Source organism: Alligator mississippiensis, chromosome 1 (assembly GCF_030867095.1).
Source record: "Alligator mississippiensis isolate rAllMis1 chromosome 1, rAllMis1, whole genome shotgun sequence".
Taxonomy (NCBI): Eukaryota; Metazoa; Chordata; order Crocodylia; family Alligatoridae; genus Alligator; species Alligator mississippiensis.
Window position 1 is genome coordinate 408803707 of NC_081824.1, and position 17439 is coordinate 408821145.

General features: G+C 39.7%; 1 protein-coding gene across 8 annotated transcripts in view; it reads left to right on the top strand.

The window, feature by feature from the left end:
* The window catches only part of AKAP11 (A-kinase anchoring protein 11), a 65068-nt gene that overhangs the window by 34434 nt on the left and 13195 nt on the right, over window positions 1-17439 (top strand). For 5 of the 8 annotated variants that reach the window (XM_006266894.4, XM_014608369.3, XM_019500452.2 and 2 more), the window contains 4 exons: window positions 4283-4438; window positions 11250-11363; window positions 12126-12172; window positions 14538-14698. In XM_006266894.4, the coding sequence (XP_006266956.1) occupies window positions 4283-4438; window positions 11250-11363; window positions 12126-12172; window positions 14538-14698 (478 nt within the window). Of the gene's footprint in view, window positions 1-4282; window positions 4439-11249; window positions 11364-12125; window positions 12173-14537; window positions 14699-14964; window positions 16854-17439 lie in introns of those variants that run through there. The other 3 variants (XM_019500453.2, XM_019500451.2, XM_019500454.2) reach the window with 3 other exon arrangements.

Here is a 17439-nt window from a genome sequence, read left to right on the forward strand (position 1 = left end):
AATTGTTAATATGAAAACTTCTGTGATCAAAGGCAATTTTGAATTGCATTTTGTAAATACAAATTTAAATTACAAAGTACATTCCCACACCTTGGCTTGATGTGGGTCCACTTGACAAGAGATGATATATTTTTATTTCCTTGGCTCTTAAATAGTATGGTGATGTGTAAGATTAAAATATTTGGTTATGTTGTTAATATTTACTGTGGGTAGTGCTTGAAGGCCTTGTGAATAGTTGAAAGCCACAATGAGGTTGGTCCAGATTTTTCAAGATACTGTCCCAAATAGCTAATAGATGACAATATCTGCTCAAAAGCACTCAAAGCCTAAAAGATAGGTGTCGCAGGGCACCTCGGTGCTCCTGCTCCTAGAGATGGGAAAGCTGCCGGAGGAGAAGCTCTGACAGTACAGAAGGAGCCCCAGCGGAGATAATGAGCATAGCTGCAGGTTGCCAGGGCAACTGATAAGAGTCAGCTGGCCAGAAGGGGGCAGGGCCTGGCCCTTATAAAGCCCAGGGCTGAGGCCAGGCTGGCAGTTCCCTGCCAGCAGCCGGAGAGGCAGGAGCTCACGGGGCTAAGATGCGAGTACTGCTTGAGCAGGCTGAAGGATGGTGGCTCTGTGGCGCAGGAGCTGTGTTGTTGCAGCCAGGCAGCCTTAAGTTAAGTTACAGCCAGGAGGCTTGTGTTTTGTTTGGTTAGTGTTTGTATTACAACCGGAGGTTTGGGTGAGGCTGTAGGGGTTGGAGGAGGCCTCATAAAGGGCCCCATGGGAGTGTGGGGGCCCCAGCGCCCGAGGAGGGCACAGGAGCGCAACCAGTGGGTTGCGGGCGGGGAACAGAGACCCCGGTTGTGTGCGGGGTACGTAGAACCCAGCCCCAGAGCGGGGCAGCATTGAGAAGCCCAAGGTGGGTGCGGCGAGCCCCAAAGAGGGGGAGCGCCATATTAGGAAGCCCAGGATGGGCGCAGCAGACACCAGCAAGGGCATCACTTGCGGGGTGCATAGACCCCAGCCCCAGGGAGGGGCGATTACTGAGGAGCCTGAGAGGGGCCATACTGAGCCCTAGAGCGGGGCGATATTGAGGAGCCCGAGAGGGGCGATATTTAAGAAGCCCAGGACGGGCATGGCAGACCCGGTGATAGGCCTGCACTGCAGGAAAACCCAGGACAGGGGCATGGTGCCGTGGTGGGCCCCAACGGAAGGGGTTAGTGGCACGACGCCCCAGGAGAAGGGCAAGGTGCTGCGGTTGTCCCTGGTAAAAGGGGATAGCAGCGCGGTGAGCCCATACCAGAGAGGGTAGTAGTGCGGTGGGCCCAAAAGACCGGTGGCCAGAGAGGACGTCCCAGAGGGGACTAGCCCATTGTAGAGAAGGCCCAAGAGTAGGCATAGGTGTGTTGTGACCGGACAACGTCTATTCCATCTGCGAGGCTTGGGGCGTGGTATTAGGGGTGGTAGGAGCCACGCGTAGCCCATAAGGCTAGGGTGCCCCAGGGCACCCATGGTTGCAGGATAAGACCCATGAGGGGTCCAGGAGTTTACGTGCCCAAGGAGATGCAAGGCAGCCTCCCGAACCTACTGAACATCAAAGACGTGGTGGGTGAGAAATAGAGGGTGCCCTTGGGCCGAATTGGCACGGAGAGAGGGCCTTAGGAGACCACGGCCCTCCTGTAGGACTCCGCCATGACAATAGGTCTTCCATTTTCTCACACAACAGTTGGAGGCAAAATGTACAGAACTCCATCTCTTCATCTTGATGGCCTCGAACACATAAAATTGAACACTATTACATTTTTATGTTGTGGCCCTGTATACATGTTGTTTGAAATCCTTATTCGGAGCATGTGTAACTTTTTAAATGCAAGTGTTTGATTCACAAAGGCTAATGTTGAATTGTTATGTAGATGTCACTTTTCAAGAAGAGGTTTTAATGAAAGTTTCAAGCTAAATTATGGTACTAAGAGCCAATGAAATGTTAGGCAGGGGACAAAAGGACAGCTGTGCATTATCCTAGCATGACAGAGGGAGGTATTGTGATTCTAAGAAGACAGAGAATATGGAAGTTGCCTGGAAAACATGTTTAGCAGTTACACTTGCTGTGTGGTATATTTGTGACCTGTTTCTTTGCAAGGTTGTGGAGGGGACAGGAAAACACATTCTCTAACCCAGGGATGTCAAACATCTTTGCTCCTCCCTGCTGTACACCCTGGATCCAGACCATGTGGTTCCTCATTGGCTGGATTCAGACCCACTTCTGGCAGGTTGTCTCGCAGTGGTGGAAATTGCCACAGGAGCCTGAGTTGGAGAGCATTAACCTGTGATTCAGGGAGCCACAGATTAATGCTGTTTCTACTCACCCTGCCCCTGAATTCCCAGTGCCTTTAGGAGTTCCATGACCTGAATATTTATGCCCCTGCTCTAACCAACTGGTATATGGACTGCCAGAGTTTGCCTTTAAGGTTACGTTTCATTTGTTCCTACCCTGTACGTTTTCAAATTTAGCCTTTTAAAAAAATGACTACAGTTTTTTAAAAAGTTAATCAATTGAATGTTATGAAGCATTTATAGCTAATTTTATTACCATATTTACTTGTATAACACACATGCACCTTTCTCCTAAAAATTAGCCTTCCAAAATCAGGGTGCATGGCTTAAGCAGGGTAGTGACTTTCCTTTTTCTGCCCAGAATAGAAGAATGGTCTCTGTCATCCTATTTCACAGTTCTACAGACCTGTTTTTAACTCTTTTGAAAATCCTAAGTTAGTCAGTGGAGTTCAGTCTTCAGCAGCAGCTACAGTTTAAGCTTTGGGCTGAGCACCCAAGATCTACTGACCATTCAGCTGTCAAAGAGTTAAAACTAGCTTTTTCCTGAGTAAGAAAGAGAATGAGTGAGCTGAAGGTTAGGCTTTGTTCTTATTCTTGGTGATTAGTTCCAGAAAAAGTCTCTTCATTGTGTCTTCCTAAAAATAAGGTGCACATCTTATTTGGGGATGTGTGGTATGTGGGGAAATACAGTATAAAAATTAAATGAGCTCATTTTGTTCAAGGTTTTCATGCAAATTCAGGTTTCTGATGTTACTTATACAAAAGAGAAGAGTCTATAAAGTAAACTTGGTTGTCTCACCACCTTGAAACAGGAAAAATAAACCTATATCTACTTTTTTATTTTAAAAAATCGTTTGTTGTCTAATTGTATGTGTATGAGTGCTAAACATGCTTGTTTCTGTCAGCATTTTGTCTAGACTAACCATATGACTGGTTGAGCAAGACTGACCATAGCAAGTGAGGAAAAATTAGCCAAAATGTTAGGGCTATATGAAGCTTCGGTCGCTGATTCCATTTGGCGGAGATTTGGCCTGATTTGGCAGCCGAATCTCTGAATCCGTATTGAATCAGGAGACCCTTTAATTTCTCTAATCCATTCGGAGAGATTCAACAATTTGGACATAGACACAGCTTTAAATGTTTTTTCTACATACCTTGAGGTACCAGGCTGCTAGTGAATGCTGAGATGGTGGGGTGGATGGAGTGTCCCACAAGAGTGAAGGGGGGTCCCCTGCACACTTGGCAGTGGACCCGGAAGTGGACCAGAAGCACTTCCACGTGGGGCGGCCACAGAGGGGGTCCTCCGTGTGCTTGGCAGCGGACTCTGAAGTGGACCGGAAGCACTTCTGGGCCCTCCCCTGCGTTCCTGTAGGACACTTAATTCACCCCACCATCTCAGTGTTCACAAGCCATGCCTTGTACCTCAAGGTATGTAGAAAAAACATTTTAAAGCTGTGTCTATGGCTGAATCACTGATTCTCCAAATCAGAATTGAATCACTGTCCCCTGAATTGGGTCGAATCAGAATTGAATACGGCCTTTTTCGCACACCCCTACAAAATGTTGCGTTGTGGATAAGTCAAAATATGCTAGAACCTCCCCTGTGTAGCTGTATACATTTTAATTAATATAAAGTCTATAGGACTTAAATACCAAGTACCAGTATGCTATGAATGAGTCTTCCCAGTGATGCTTTGTGCTTGATGGAAGAAGATTCTGAATGGTGCCCCCAGGCTTGAGTCATTTTGTAGAAGTCTAATTTGTGTATGTATGTATTATAAAAACCACCTCAAAATGATTGATTACCTAGTTTTGGAGTAGTTGTGTGATTTCACTCATGTCCCGTGCTTTGCATGAGACTTAATATCTCTCTGCAGTGTCATTAAACTGGCTACCTGAACTTTTTTGGAGCAGCATGAAATGCAACACTATAGAGGTGTTCTGTACTTTTAATTTTGTTTAGTTCTGTGGGAAGAGACGGAGTCCACTCTGCTGAATCTATTGTTAGCCAACAGATGAGTCTGAGTATTGGCGAGGATAGCACCGGCAGCTGGTCCAATTTAAGTTTTGAAGATGAGCATGCTGATGAGAGCAGCAGTTTTCTTCATCTCAGTGACAGGTAACTATGAAGACATGCTAATATAGATACAGAATAACCTCATGATGTATTGATGTGGTTTAGCTTTCTCTTTCGGAGAAGAGCTTTATTTCCCATTTAACAGGAAAGTGTTTTCAGTGAAATTTGGCTCTAGAATTATGTTTAAATTAACATTTCCCTTCAGAAGGGGATTTTTATCATGCATGTTTACATTCACACACAAATATGTGCATTAAAAATTAGGGTATGGGTTTTAACAATTTCCTGGCATGAGTTAGTTTTCACAGTATGTTAGCATAGCACATTCATGCATAAAAATCTGTATATTTTGATGTGCATATTTAACAACAAATTTTAATATATTAATGAACACACTTTAATAGCAGTGCTAAAATGCAAATTATAGGTTTGACAGAATTTGATTCATGTTTTTAATAACTGTGACTGATAATATCAATATTCATTGATTTTTTTTTTTAAGTATTTATTTAATTTTTATCTATTTATCTTCCTGGAGTGCATTAAATTAGTGGCAGGGTTTAGGTTGTAGCTGTGTTGGTCTTCCTGGAAGAGCACACACCAACTGCTGAAACTTCCTTAGCCTGACAAAGGGTTTTTGAACCTGAAAGCTTGCTTAATAAATATTCTCCAACTATTTGGGTTGGTCTAATAAAAGATATCAAATTCACCCAAGGAACCTTGTCTGCCTTAAATTAGTGGTGCACTCTAATTTAGTAGACAATTTATTAATGACTGTACTGTTATTCTGGTGCAGTTTAACTGCCCACCATGATGCCCATAACTACTGTAGGGCTGCTGCCAGCTGAGCAGCAGAGCCGCTATCAGTCCTGGCTTTGCTCACCCTTTGTTCCCAGTCGCTTGGGGTTTTTGGGAGTTGGAGTCCAAACTACAGTCAGCATGGTTCTGTAGGACTGCTCCCTGTCATCCAACACTATCAGTCATCATTTTTCTTATGTCCCCTTTTTTCATCTGTCTGTGAGGGGGAAGTGAAATAAATGTTTATCAACATTTACCAATTAAAAATTGAAGACTTTATATGCAAGAACAAGAACATTGTAACTTTTAAAATGTTTATGGTTTAAGTTATTTTATCCAGATTTTCTATTTTAACTTTTCTGTTTTTACAAAAAACTTTTAACAGAAAAAATTGAACCATATCAGACTTAAGGAGCTGGATTTGCAGGTTGACATTTGTAAGCCCTTTCAGCTGAAGTTGAATTTGGAGAGTTTATAAGCTCTGTAAGGCTTTTCTTTATAGTGATATATCAAGCTCTTCAGGAAATGGGTTCCCTTAGGCAGAGTGCACTTACTCCTCTGGAAAATTTTAGATTTTGGTATAGAATCCATTTTTGTCCTATTAAGAGGTTTTCTGCAGTATAAGTGTTCTTCATAAAACTTGCATGCATGCTTGTTAGCAGCTGAACATCAGTTAAGTAAATTAGCACCCAACATTAGTAAAACAATTTGCACTATTTAAATGTAGGGTTTTTTTTTAAATAACAGAAGGCCATCATCCTTACCAAGAATGGTCAACATAAACATTTTAAAGTGTATTTTTACATTGAGTTTTCCAAGGAAAAACATATCTGACTACTTAAAATGGAAGAAAGTGTGCTTTTTGTAGCTTTCCAGCTTATGACCAAGGACAGTTTTTTGTCATATTTTCCTTTAAAACAGAATCTGTTAGCATATTGAGACTATTCTCAGGGGAAAAATATTTTGGAAAGTTGTGAACATTTGAAAAACAGGTTATAATTAAAGTTACTGTTTAAAGTTAGCTGTAATTTTCACTGTGACAGATCTCGGATGCGGATTTACAGTACACACATTGTATTAGTTTCTAGTATGAATATAATTGCTTTCATAACTTGTTTTAAAGACTTGTCTAAAAATTATAGCACATTAGAACACCAAACTGATAATTACCAAATCCTTCCCAGAAAAATATAAGTAACTATGTTTTCTTAGAGATGTGGTTTCCCACTTTTTGGTATTTTGAAAAGGTTCCTAAGATCATATAACATTGAAAGCGGCCTTCTGGGTACATTGTTGGCTGTTATCCTTACCATACTGTAGGGTAGTAGAAGTCGAAGGAAATAGAAAACATTACATGATAATATTGATTTCCTGTTAGTGATCATCGTGTTGGTGTTAGTTACTCTAACTTTTGCAAACAATAGTTTGGAGACGGTTCTTCAAACAAAAAGATTGAGTTGTCTATCGTATAATGACTTCGGTATCATGCTGCTTGTACCTGTATATGCTGAAATATAGGAAAAATAGGAAATATATTTTTTCCTTACAACTCAAAAATAATGGAAGAATAGAATTGGATTTATTTTTGGTAACGTGCTCGTTTGTTATAACGCAAATTACACACATCAAGAAATTGTGGGATCCATGTTTATATGTTTGTTAATAAATAGTATTTGCTACTGATGTGTAATTCAAATTTTGTAATAAAAATGTCATTTATTTAAATCTGAAAATATATTCAATAAAACATTTTACAGTTATGCAGCTGGATCAATGATAAAGTATTAAGGGTAGAAATCTTACAGAATTGATTATAATAATGCAATACTGGATGGAGTGCAAAGCAGATCTTCAGTGGAAGCGTATGAAGTAAATGCACAGAAATATTCAAGAAGTTGGAAATAAAAAGCTAAGGCATATTTTAAGGAAATTAGTAGCCTGCAATCCACAGTTGCAATGACTGATTATTTATAATTGTTTTCTGTAGTCAGTGTTCAGTTAGCATGGAAACAGAGGGGCAATATTTTTTATTGAACTATCGATGAATGGTTATTTCTAATAATTTCTCATAGCATAGAAATGAGCTTAACTTCATTATTTTAAATGAGCAGAGACACTTAGTCGTTGCAGTTACAATGTGAATTTTTAATGCACTTTTCAAATAGGCATGCTTATATCTTAATGTATTTTTAAAACGCTATTAAGAGCCTGCATAACAAATTCAAGAATTGGTAATGTAGAATTACTTATTTTTCTCATTTTTTACCATGTACTTTAACTGCTACTTCATTTTCCTTTTTTCTTTTAATACTCCTTAGCACTGAATAAGAAGTGAAAAAAAATACTGAAAAGTAGAGAAATGTCATTTGACCTCATGATGACAAAACGTATATAACGCCCATGTTTTTATAGTTTATCATATTGTTCTGACTAGGGAATTAAATTATTTAGCATGAAGCTTAACATGAAACTGAATGCTTCATCTTTATATTATTGTTTTGCTCCTGATTTCTTTGTATTAAAACAGAAAAGATGACTTTCAACAGTAGAGGGTGCTTTCATCATGCATAATAGGTTTTGTAGTAATAGTGCTAGTTTTACTAACCAGATTTTGTTCCAGTTCTACTCCTGTCTTGCTTCTAAGCTCATGTGTATGGAGACATCCCTCAATCAGTCAACTAAAGCATGTCCTATCATCTCTAAATGTCTCAAGTATAAGCAACTTTTCCTTGATATGAATATGTTTCCTTATATGTATTCATCCTTTCTTTCTCCGCTTAGAGCAGTCAGGTGAGTTGGCTAGGGCTATTATTATTTTTATACAATCTCTATCATAAGCACCCTTGTTGAAAGCAGCATCCTGTAGTCCTCTTTTTCAGTCTTCCAGGTTCTTGACTCTTACTAATAACATAGAAATTTGGCTAGCATGATCTATTTTACCTGCTCAACAATTTAAGCTTTTGTCTGTTTTGCTATCAAAATCACTCATTAAAACACTTTTTTTTATTGGTCATATAAAGACCACATCAGTTAAGAGTATTCAGGTCTACTGCTAAGTAGCTCCATTTTCTTTATAGTTACTTCTTAAATCAGTATGTTTACACATCATTAAGGAAACTGGGAATCTTGTTGATACCATCTTTAGCATTATGGGTATTTAAAAACAAATTTCTATCTGCAGTTATGATACAGTGGTGTTTAGTAGCCTTAGTTCTCTTCAGAATTTAAAAGGACACTAAACTAAGAGATTTTATAATTTGTTTCAATAAGAAATGATAGACCTGAGCATGATAAACATTTTTTAGAAAGTCTCTGTTTATGGTTCTGCTTGGCCATCTATCCACTACTGTGCTTACAGTTGTTTTTCTTCTGGGGTTTCTAAATGGTCCACTACTGCCAAAAGTTTTTATCCACTCAGCAGACTGGTTTACAGGTTTGATTTAATGACTTCTGATTGGATTTCAGTTACACATACACTTACTTAGTTATGAATTGAAAGTGGAGTTAGAAGATCAAATTTACCCTTTGTTGGGGAAGAAAAAAGCTGTTTGTAGAATTGGGCAAACGATGCACAGATCACATTTAGTTCAGATTTTGAAGATTATCATAGCACTAGCTGTTCTAGTTATGAAGATTTTTTTACTAGCTTAGATTCTGGAATATAAAATAAATTCCCCAGGAAAAAAACTTGTGCAGTTCAACCAGCTGCAGTCTAACCCTGTGTGACTTGCTTCCCTGTTCTTGTTTTTGTTCCATGAGAAGAGAATATGTTTCATGGTAAAATCAACTTTTACTGATAACATTTGTACTTGAATTAATCAACTTTTAGAAGTGGTTTGTTTTGGATAAAGAAGAGATGTTATGTATTAAGCTAATCTGAAAGTGCAGGAGGGAAGATTCTGCTTATTTTTTATATTAGTGAACCACATCTTAAGAGTACAGGCTACTTCAGAGAATAGTTATAGATCCTTCATATCTAATTTATTGTACTGAAGGTGATCTCAAGGATGATAATTTGAATGCAGTTATTTTTTTATGACCTTATATTAAGTTGCTTGGTAATTCAGGGTCTAACAGACACGCATACATGTTACACAAGACAGCAGTTTCAGTTATTGATAGGGCAGCAACATTTATTTTTCTACCTCTTCCATCTCCATTGTGTTTCAGAGCACTTTGAAGCAGTGGCAATGTGTAGGGGGTGCATGTGCACCCCCTGAGCATGGCAGTGTACCCCCTATGAAAAACGGTTGCCATTTCCCACCCCTGCTGCTGACACTGCTGGTGCCATCTGTGGGTGGTCGCCGACCTCTGGTCTGCGCTTGCTGCCACCCCACTCCCACCCGCCAGCCACCAACAGGGCCAGAGAGGCCTGCGGGAGCAACCCTGCTTATTGCTGCCATGCTCCCATCATTTCCGTGCTCCCCCAGCTGCCGGGGGTACACGTTTTTAATGCTTTGAAGAAACTAATAGTGCCTCCTTCAATTCACAGCCTGTTCTGTAGGGGACTTCAGTCTTCAGTGATCCTGATCCAAGTTGTCAACAGACAAAAATTAACTATAAAAAACCCCTAGACTTATTATCACGATGCAGTTTAGCCATGTGATGAATTCAAACCTTAATGATGGTTAGCTTCTCCCATAAAATATAAGCACAATCACATTATAAGTATGGTTTGATTCTGAACACAATACTTTTTGTCTTTCTTTCCCTTTTACAATCTGATTGAGAATCAGGGCACTTCTTTCTTCTGCCCTTTAGGTTTGATTGTGTCAAAAATATGTCAAAATGAAAGATTCTATATGCAAGTACACAATGATGGTACTAATAAACTATAATTAATGGATGTGCTGTCAGATGATATATTTGTAATTCTGAATTAAGATTAAGTAAACATTAAAATTTTCATATATTATATAGTGCAGCTTTGCTTGAGAAATTTTTCACAACTGCCTGCATATTTAGCTGTGTAGCATAGTAGTTATCTGTTGTTTGCATGTCCAAAATGTTTGGGAAACTGCTTTTAATTTTTTTTAAAGCTGTGGCAATTTTGTTGATTTGCTGCAATTTTAGATTTTAATTGCTTTCTCTGGAGACTTTTTACAAATTGCTACTTTTTGTTTATATCTTCATTTGAGAGAGGAATAGACATACTAAAATGCATACATTCTGTGTTATACTGAAATGAACTGGCAAAATTGGAGCTCTGCAACTTTGTTTTGTCTTATGCTTGCAGGCTCCAGGTATTTGTGTTTTAAGTGTTCATTTTATTGTTACAGAGCTGTGTTACTTTACCTGCTTTAAATCTTGACCTATATATGAATGTGAAATAAATACAGCTCATCTGTGGAACAGAATCCCAGTTACCAGGGAATTAAAATTTTGCTACAGAATAAATAGTTATACATTTAGAAAAGTTACAAGGAGCAGTTTTTAAAAAGTCACTTGTAAAGAATAATGGATCTGATGTTCTAAAATTATTTTATACATACCTGTCTTTTTCTCAGTTCCAAACATTTCCTGCTAATCCAACTCTAGTAGTTGACTGCTGGGTTTTTGGCATTAGATTTACTGAAAGATTTTTCACTCTGAAAAATATAAAGTTCATAATTGTATAAAGTCTTGACTAATATTAATATGAATAACAAATTGGGACCCATACTCCTGTGAATAGTCCTGTTGAAACCAATGATACTGCTGACACAAAAAGGATCGATCTATCTATCTATCTCCTCTGTCTGTCTGTCTATATCTGTTCTTGGACCCGTGGAGATATATATATCTCCTTGGGTCCAAGAACAGAATTACTGTAAGCAGTGATTTAGAAAAATAATACAAGTACAATTTTTTTTTTTTACCTGTTTACAGTGCATATCAAAATCTGGCATTATTTTGCTATTTACTATTCTGAACAGCACAGACTGTCACTTTTGTACTCTGGTCCAGGCAAGCCTTTTTAAGAAGTTGCACTGGTTTTGCATCAGATGTTTTGACAAATCAGCTCTGAGGAAAATGAAGGTTCTAGGTTGAGCTACTGTTTGTTTTTTTTTTCTAGTTGTGCTCTGTTCTCTTCTTCCCCTGGCAGTAATGGTAACAGCAGTAGCTGGAGCAGTCTTGGTTTAGAAGGAGATATATATGAGGAGAATTTATCCTTTCCAACATCAGACAGGTTGGTCGAGTCCAGAAATATAAAGAGATGAGTTCCTCATAATTAATGCATGTAGTAATCATTTTTTGCAGATGAGGGATACAATGCATTTTTGTAATCTGATATATTATCAACACGCTTCTCACCTAATCATTTGATTTTCTTTAATGAATTCATACTGAATGGATAAATTCTGCTGTGCTAAATTTGTGAATGTCCTTTAGGCGCAAAATAAAAATGATCTTTTGTGCATGGTTTGCTTGCTAGTCCATAAGTCTTTCAATTACTTTTTCATGCAAACAAGAGAGCTTGCTTCCTACAGGATTTCTGTTTTTCTCCTTTTGCTTTAGCTTATGAAAACTATTAAATTGCTTTATAGAGGGGTCTTCTGCATAAATAATATATGATTAAAGAATGCTAAATCCTCATGTCTTGTATCAAACTGAAAATAAAACTTTCCTGCTTACTTAAAGGTAACAAAACAAGTTTTCTCCTAAAAAAAACCAAGCAAATGAACAAACCAAAAAAAACACTGCCACCACATTTTCATATTCAGTTAGGATCTCTTTATTTTGTAAACATAGTAATTTGTTAACAAATTAATTTATAACATGAAATGGTGTGAGAAGCAAAGCTTCTTTTTCATGGTCATTTCCTGATTCTTTTATAAATTTGTTCTTTTTTCTCTTTAACCTTCATCGCCCAGTCATCAGTTTGAATGCATCCATTATTAGCCTACTGGGTTTGTGTTTAATATTTTGCTCTCTTATTTTTAAAATCCAGTGATGGAACTGAAGATAAAGAGGAAGAGCCCAAGGATACTGTAGAAGGTAATGACTGTTCCAGGAGGGGTTGCTGTAGCTGTCGTCTCTAAATTACATAAGTTAGAGAGCAAAGTGAGACTCCTATTATACATAGGTTGTTTACCTAATGCATATCAAGTAAGTGTCAAAGGATAAAACCACTTGCATACTTTTCGACATCCTTTCATCTACAGTGTTTGAGAAATAGCAATTACTTTGGTTGTTCAGACAACATGAACATTTAATAATATGAACTACTGAAGTCACTTCACTGGACATGAAAAATCAGATGAATGTGAAAAAAAACATTTTAGTACAGATTTCTACAGAACTGTTGGATGCTGGAGAAATTACTATGAAGTTCTTTCATTTTACTGTGGCTTGGTGCAAGTTTTCTTCAGAAAAAACAAATGAAAAACATAGGCTTAAGTTGCTTGCTGTGTTTTGTTCCTTTTTAGTGCAGCTTAGAATGAAGGCTGCAAGGGAGTCTTTTTATAGCTCAGGGTGACTAGAGTCACTGTGGTTTAGGTATGAGCTGCTAAAGGCTTACATTGAATGAAGGTGGCCAAAATACACACTGAGATGTCCATAACCCCTCCCTACCCCTAAGAATGTGAGCTGATATATAACATTTCTGTGCCAACTGTACTTTCCCTTGTATTGTGATAAAATTTTAGATGAGACAAAAGGAGCTTGTAGACGGAAGGTTTTGGAAGTGTAGAAGAGAAGCTCATAGTTAAGTGTTTGTCTCCAAAGCAGGGATTTAGCTGGAAGTTTTCAGACAGAATTGATGTGGGGAAACGCATCTTGACAACTGTTGATCCTCTGGATCGTGGTGTATGTGCAAGAGGTTATGCAAGCATAATACCAAGACCTTCAGCACATATGCCTAGACAAGAGTATGGAGGATTGGAGGCTGCCTTAGACATATCATCCCCGCTTTAGACTATCAAGAGACGATCCAAAGGCCAGACCGAGTTCAGACATTCAGCGCTTCAATGGTTGTAGCTTCTGCCAGACAGCAGCAGATTAGAGCTGCTGCCCACTGCCTAACACCTCAGTAAGAGTGTTTCTCTGGCAGGGTGATGTCCCTTAGCCTTCCTCCAACTAAGGAGTACCCACAAGGCAGTGGGGGCTAGGCTTTTGAGGTGCCCTATACTCTCCTGTCTCTGGAGCTTGTAACATTGTGGTATTTTATAGGAACTGCCCCACCATGAGTAATCTCACCACATTGCCACCTAACCCTCCACAGGTACAAAATATATCCCATAATTTAAATATTATTCTCTACTTTACCATGGCCTTTTTTACTCTTGTATCGCCACTTCTATTTAGCCACGTCATCCACTCATTCAGTGCAGAGGACTGTTATTTCTTAGTTTATTGCTTGCATTGCATTACCACCCAAAGGCCATGGTCAGGGGTGAGATACTTTGTGCAATAGCACTGTGCAGACACAGTAGACATTATCCCTGCCCTGCAGACCATTCATTATCTTACATTAAACACTGTATATCATGTTGTTAGTCTTGTCTGAGTTAATTTAGCCTTAGGCACTCTTTCAGCAACAGGATTTCTGGGTCTGCAATTTCCTCAGTGAATACTTAGCACAGGTAGGGACCAACCAAAATCACAGTTTTGCAGATTTCATGGATTTTGTGAAATCTGGCATTGCCCACTTTTGTGGGCAAAATCTTGGGGGGGAATCCATGTGGGGGAAAATAAAATCCATAGGGGGGGGCGGAAAAAAAAATGTTGGTTTCTCCAACTGGTGTTAGTATAACCATTGCTTGACATACTTTGCCCACTTCTCGTATCTGTTCTTTAGAAAGAATATTGAAAATCAGTTACTAGTATGATTTGAGGTCTGGAAATGCATGCCTTAGAGAAATGAAAGTGGCTTAACCTAATTACCATTTTGAATAAAAGATTAGGAGGAAGCTTGATCATAGTCTTCAACCTGAACAGGCAGAGGTTATATGAGCAGAGTTATTTTATGAAACAAAGTTATAACAATAGCTAGTGGTTGGAAATTGAAGTTAATTCACACTGGAAATAAAATGTAAAGTTTTAAATAGGGTTAATTACTCAGGGATTTAACAAGGGATGTAGTAAGTTCTCTATCACTTGGAATTTTTAAATTCAGATTAAAGATCCCTCTATTCAGATATGCTTCTGTTCAGCCACAAGCTGTTTAGCTATTGGTGCCCTTTTCCCTCGACCTGTATAGAAAGATAGAAGATTTCAGAACAGTGTATTTTCTAATTCCTAAATTTTCTTAAAATGAATAATGTTCATTATTGTGTAATTTTCTCAAATATTAAGTGAGCTACAATAATTCTTTTGAAAAAGTTAGGAATCCATTGTTTTACATTTTAATTTTTAATATTAGGTTTGGAGGATGTAGGAAAGACATTGCTAATAGTGAACACTGACATGGAACCAAGTGTGGTGGACCCACAGCTCAGAATGGCACTTCAGTGGCTGGCAGCTTCTGAAGCAGGGGTGGCTGAACTTCATTTTCATGATACTGCTATGAAGGAGCTCATGTTTGTGAGTATAAAGCTATAAAGTGTGATTAAATTCATTCTGATGTCTAACAGGTATTTCTGCTGTTTGCCTTATATATTAATGGTAAAATATGTGGTATTGAGCAATGTTACTTCATCATTATTATAACCCTACAGAAAATAAAACAAAACAGTCTCTTAGTTTCTGTATGTAACGTAAAAATAATGGCATTAAATGCTATGTGCCTGGCTGTTCTAAACCCAGTTATCCATATATTTTAATGACTTCTTCTCATGCTGTTTTCTTAGGCTGTATCAAAGAAGCTGACACCTTCCAGTGAAGAAACTATTTTAAGTTTTACTCTTCACACTTAACAGTAAATTAACCATTATAATAACCAATATCTTGGCCACACAAGTAAACTTGCATTGCAGTTATTCACATGATAAGTTTAACTAGTTAATTCAGGGGTTCTCAAACTTCGGGATACTACAACCCTGAGTGCTGGATGGCGGCGGCGGGGAATGGGGAGCTCACACACAGCAGCTGCTGCCACATGCTGCTTCTCCAGACCACCACACATACCCCCTGGAAAGTTTGCAGCCCCCTTTTAAGTTGCTCATGACCCCCTGGGGGGGTCACAAACCACAGTTTGAGAACCCCTATGTTAATGTAATTCTTCTACATGTTTTACTACACTAATATATGAAGATTTGCTGTAAAAAACAAACAAACTTATAATTAAACTTGATATTTATGTGTATTTTCATTCCAGACAGAATTGCAGACAATAGTATAAAGGAAATAGATTGAATAGGAAATAGTAATAATGAAATAGATTATTCTGATCTAAACTGTTTTTTGATTCTGTGTTTTTACATTATGCATTAGGTAGTTGCAAAGAATGAAAAAAAAAAATTGGAAAGGAGCCTAAGTAACTTTAGATGATTTTAATATTTTTTTTGGGTTGTGTTAAATTATTGTAATGGAGATTGTTCTGGAGATCCTTCCACTGTGGACAGCTCTTATGAATCCATGGAGAAGCAGGCATGGGGCTGGGGTTTTGTAGGGTGTTGTACATAGATATGGCCTGTATTAGATTTATTACTGTAGTGTTTTGTCTCTGTTTACAGACAATATTAAGCTATATTCAGTCTTACCATTTTTGTTTATAAAACCCCTGATACTTGATGTGAATGTAGGTTTGTATTTTATAATCAGACTGCTATTAGCTAGTCAAGTAATTGCTAATTTGTCATCTGGACAGACAGTGCACGTGCAGTTGCAGCAGCTCAAAAATAGCAGCAGCACAAATTTGTGCCGGAGATTTGTCTTCGGCACATGTGCCTGAACATGCACTTTGGTGTGGGGCAAGTTGTGCCATTTGGGGCAAACTGACCCTGCCAGGCTCCTCCCGGATCTGCAGTCAGGGGGAGCTAGAGGCTAGTCCCAGCGGTATAAAAACCTGTGCTGTCCCCAGCAGTATAAAAATCTGCTCTGGCAAGCAGCTCAGAGCTACTTTGCCCTCAGGAGCTAGTTGGTATCTGGGGACACTAGCCCTTGTGCCAGCTGGACTACTGAAGCAGCCCTAACCTAGAATGGCTCTTGTACCCTCTACCCATTGCAGTAGTCTGGCAGTGGGGGCTGCTGGCTGAATGGGGCCTGCTGCCATTTGCGACAGCATCCGCCCCCTTGAACCTGTGGGCCATGGCTGCGTACCTGCCAGACCCAGGTAGAGACCACACAGCTGCCTGGGGCTGTGGTATGGGCACTACAGCAGAGCCTCTGGGCCAGCTGCTAGTGGACTGTAGCTGCACAGTTGGCCTTTGGGCAGCACTGCTGTTGTCTTCTGGTGTCTCTACTCTGCCATCTGGGCAGCTATCGCCCAGAAGATGTGCTTGTTGCGGTGGCCCGCTTTGAACTGTCAAAGCATGTCCTCCTGGCCCCAAATGGCCAGGATGTCAGCCACTTCATCTGCCCTCCAGCTGGGTCCCCAGTGTTGGCCCTGGGTAGGCTTCTCTGCGTGGGTCCTGTCACTTGCCCTGGTAACGTGTTCTTCCATGTTTAAAATGAAATGCCACTATATATAGATAGATTAGTTGGGCAATGTTTTATTGATATATTTAGAATTTTAAAGCAATTTCGAAGCCTACCAGTGCCTCTATCATCATAATAAAATGAATTCTAAATATCTATACACTTTGGTGTTTGCTTTTGGTTTTTTTATCATAGAAAAATCAGAGCTGCCCCTGCCCCCTTCTCTCACTAGGATGTGGGTTGCTAAGCAGCACTGATCTGCTGGTACCCTACCCCTACCCTTGCCCCTCACTCTCGACCCACAGCCCTTCACTCCTGACCTGCACCCCCTGTCTGCCCCAACTAGCTCTTAGCTGCAACTCTGTCCCAGCACCAGGACATGAGTCAAACTGCAGCTCTCCCACCAGTTTCTTTGTGGCTCTGAGCAGTGCCAGCCGTTACTGTTCTGCTTCCTGTGCCTGTGTCCAGGCCCCAGCAATCCCTGTGCCATTTCCGGGGCCCAGGGACTGGGTTGGGCAAGCCCCTTCCCTTCCAGGCCAGCCTCCCCCTACACAGGCTGCTCTAGGGGGCAGGGGGGCTCTTACCCTGGCTTTGGTGGCCTCTCCTACACAGAGCGCTCCCCCATCCTTGACCCCTGTCTCTGTCTCTTGTCTCTCTCTCTCGCACATACATCCCTTCTGCCACCACCCTCCCTCCCCCCAGCCCATCACACCCACCAAGTGGTTCCTGGGACCAGGAGCCACCCC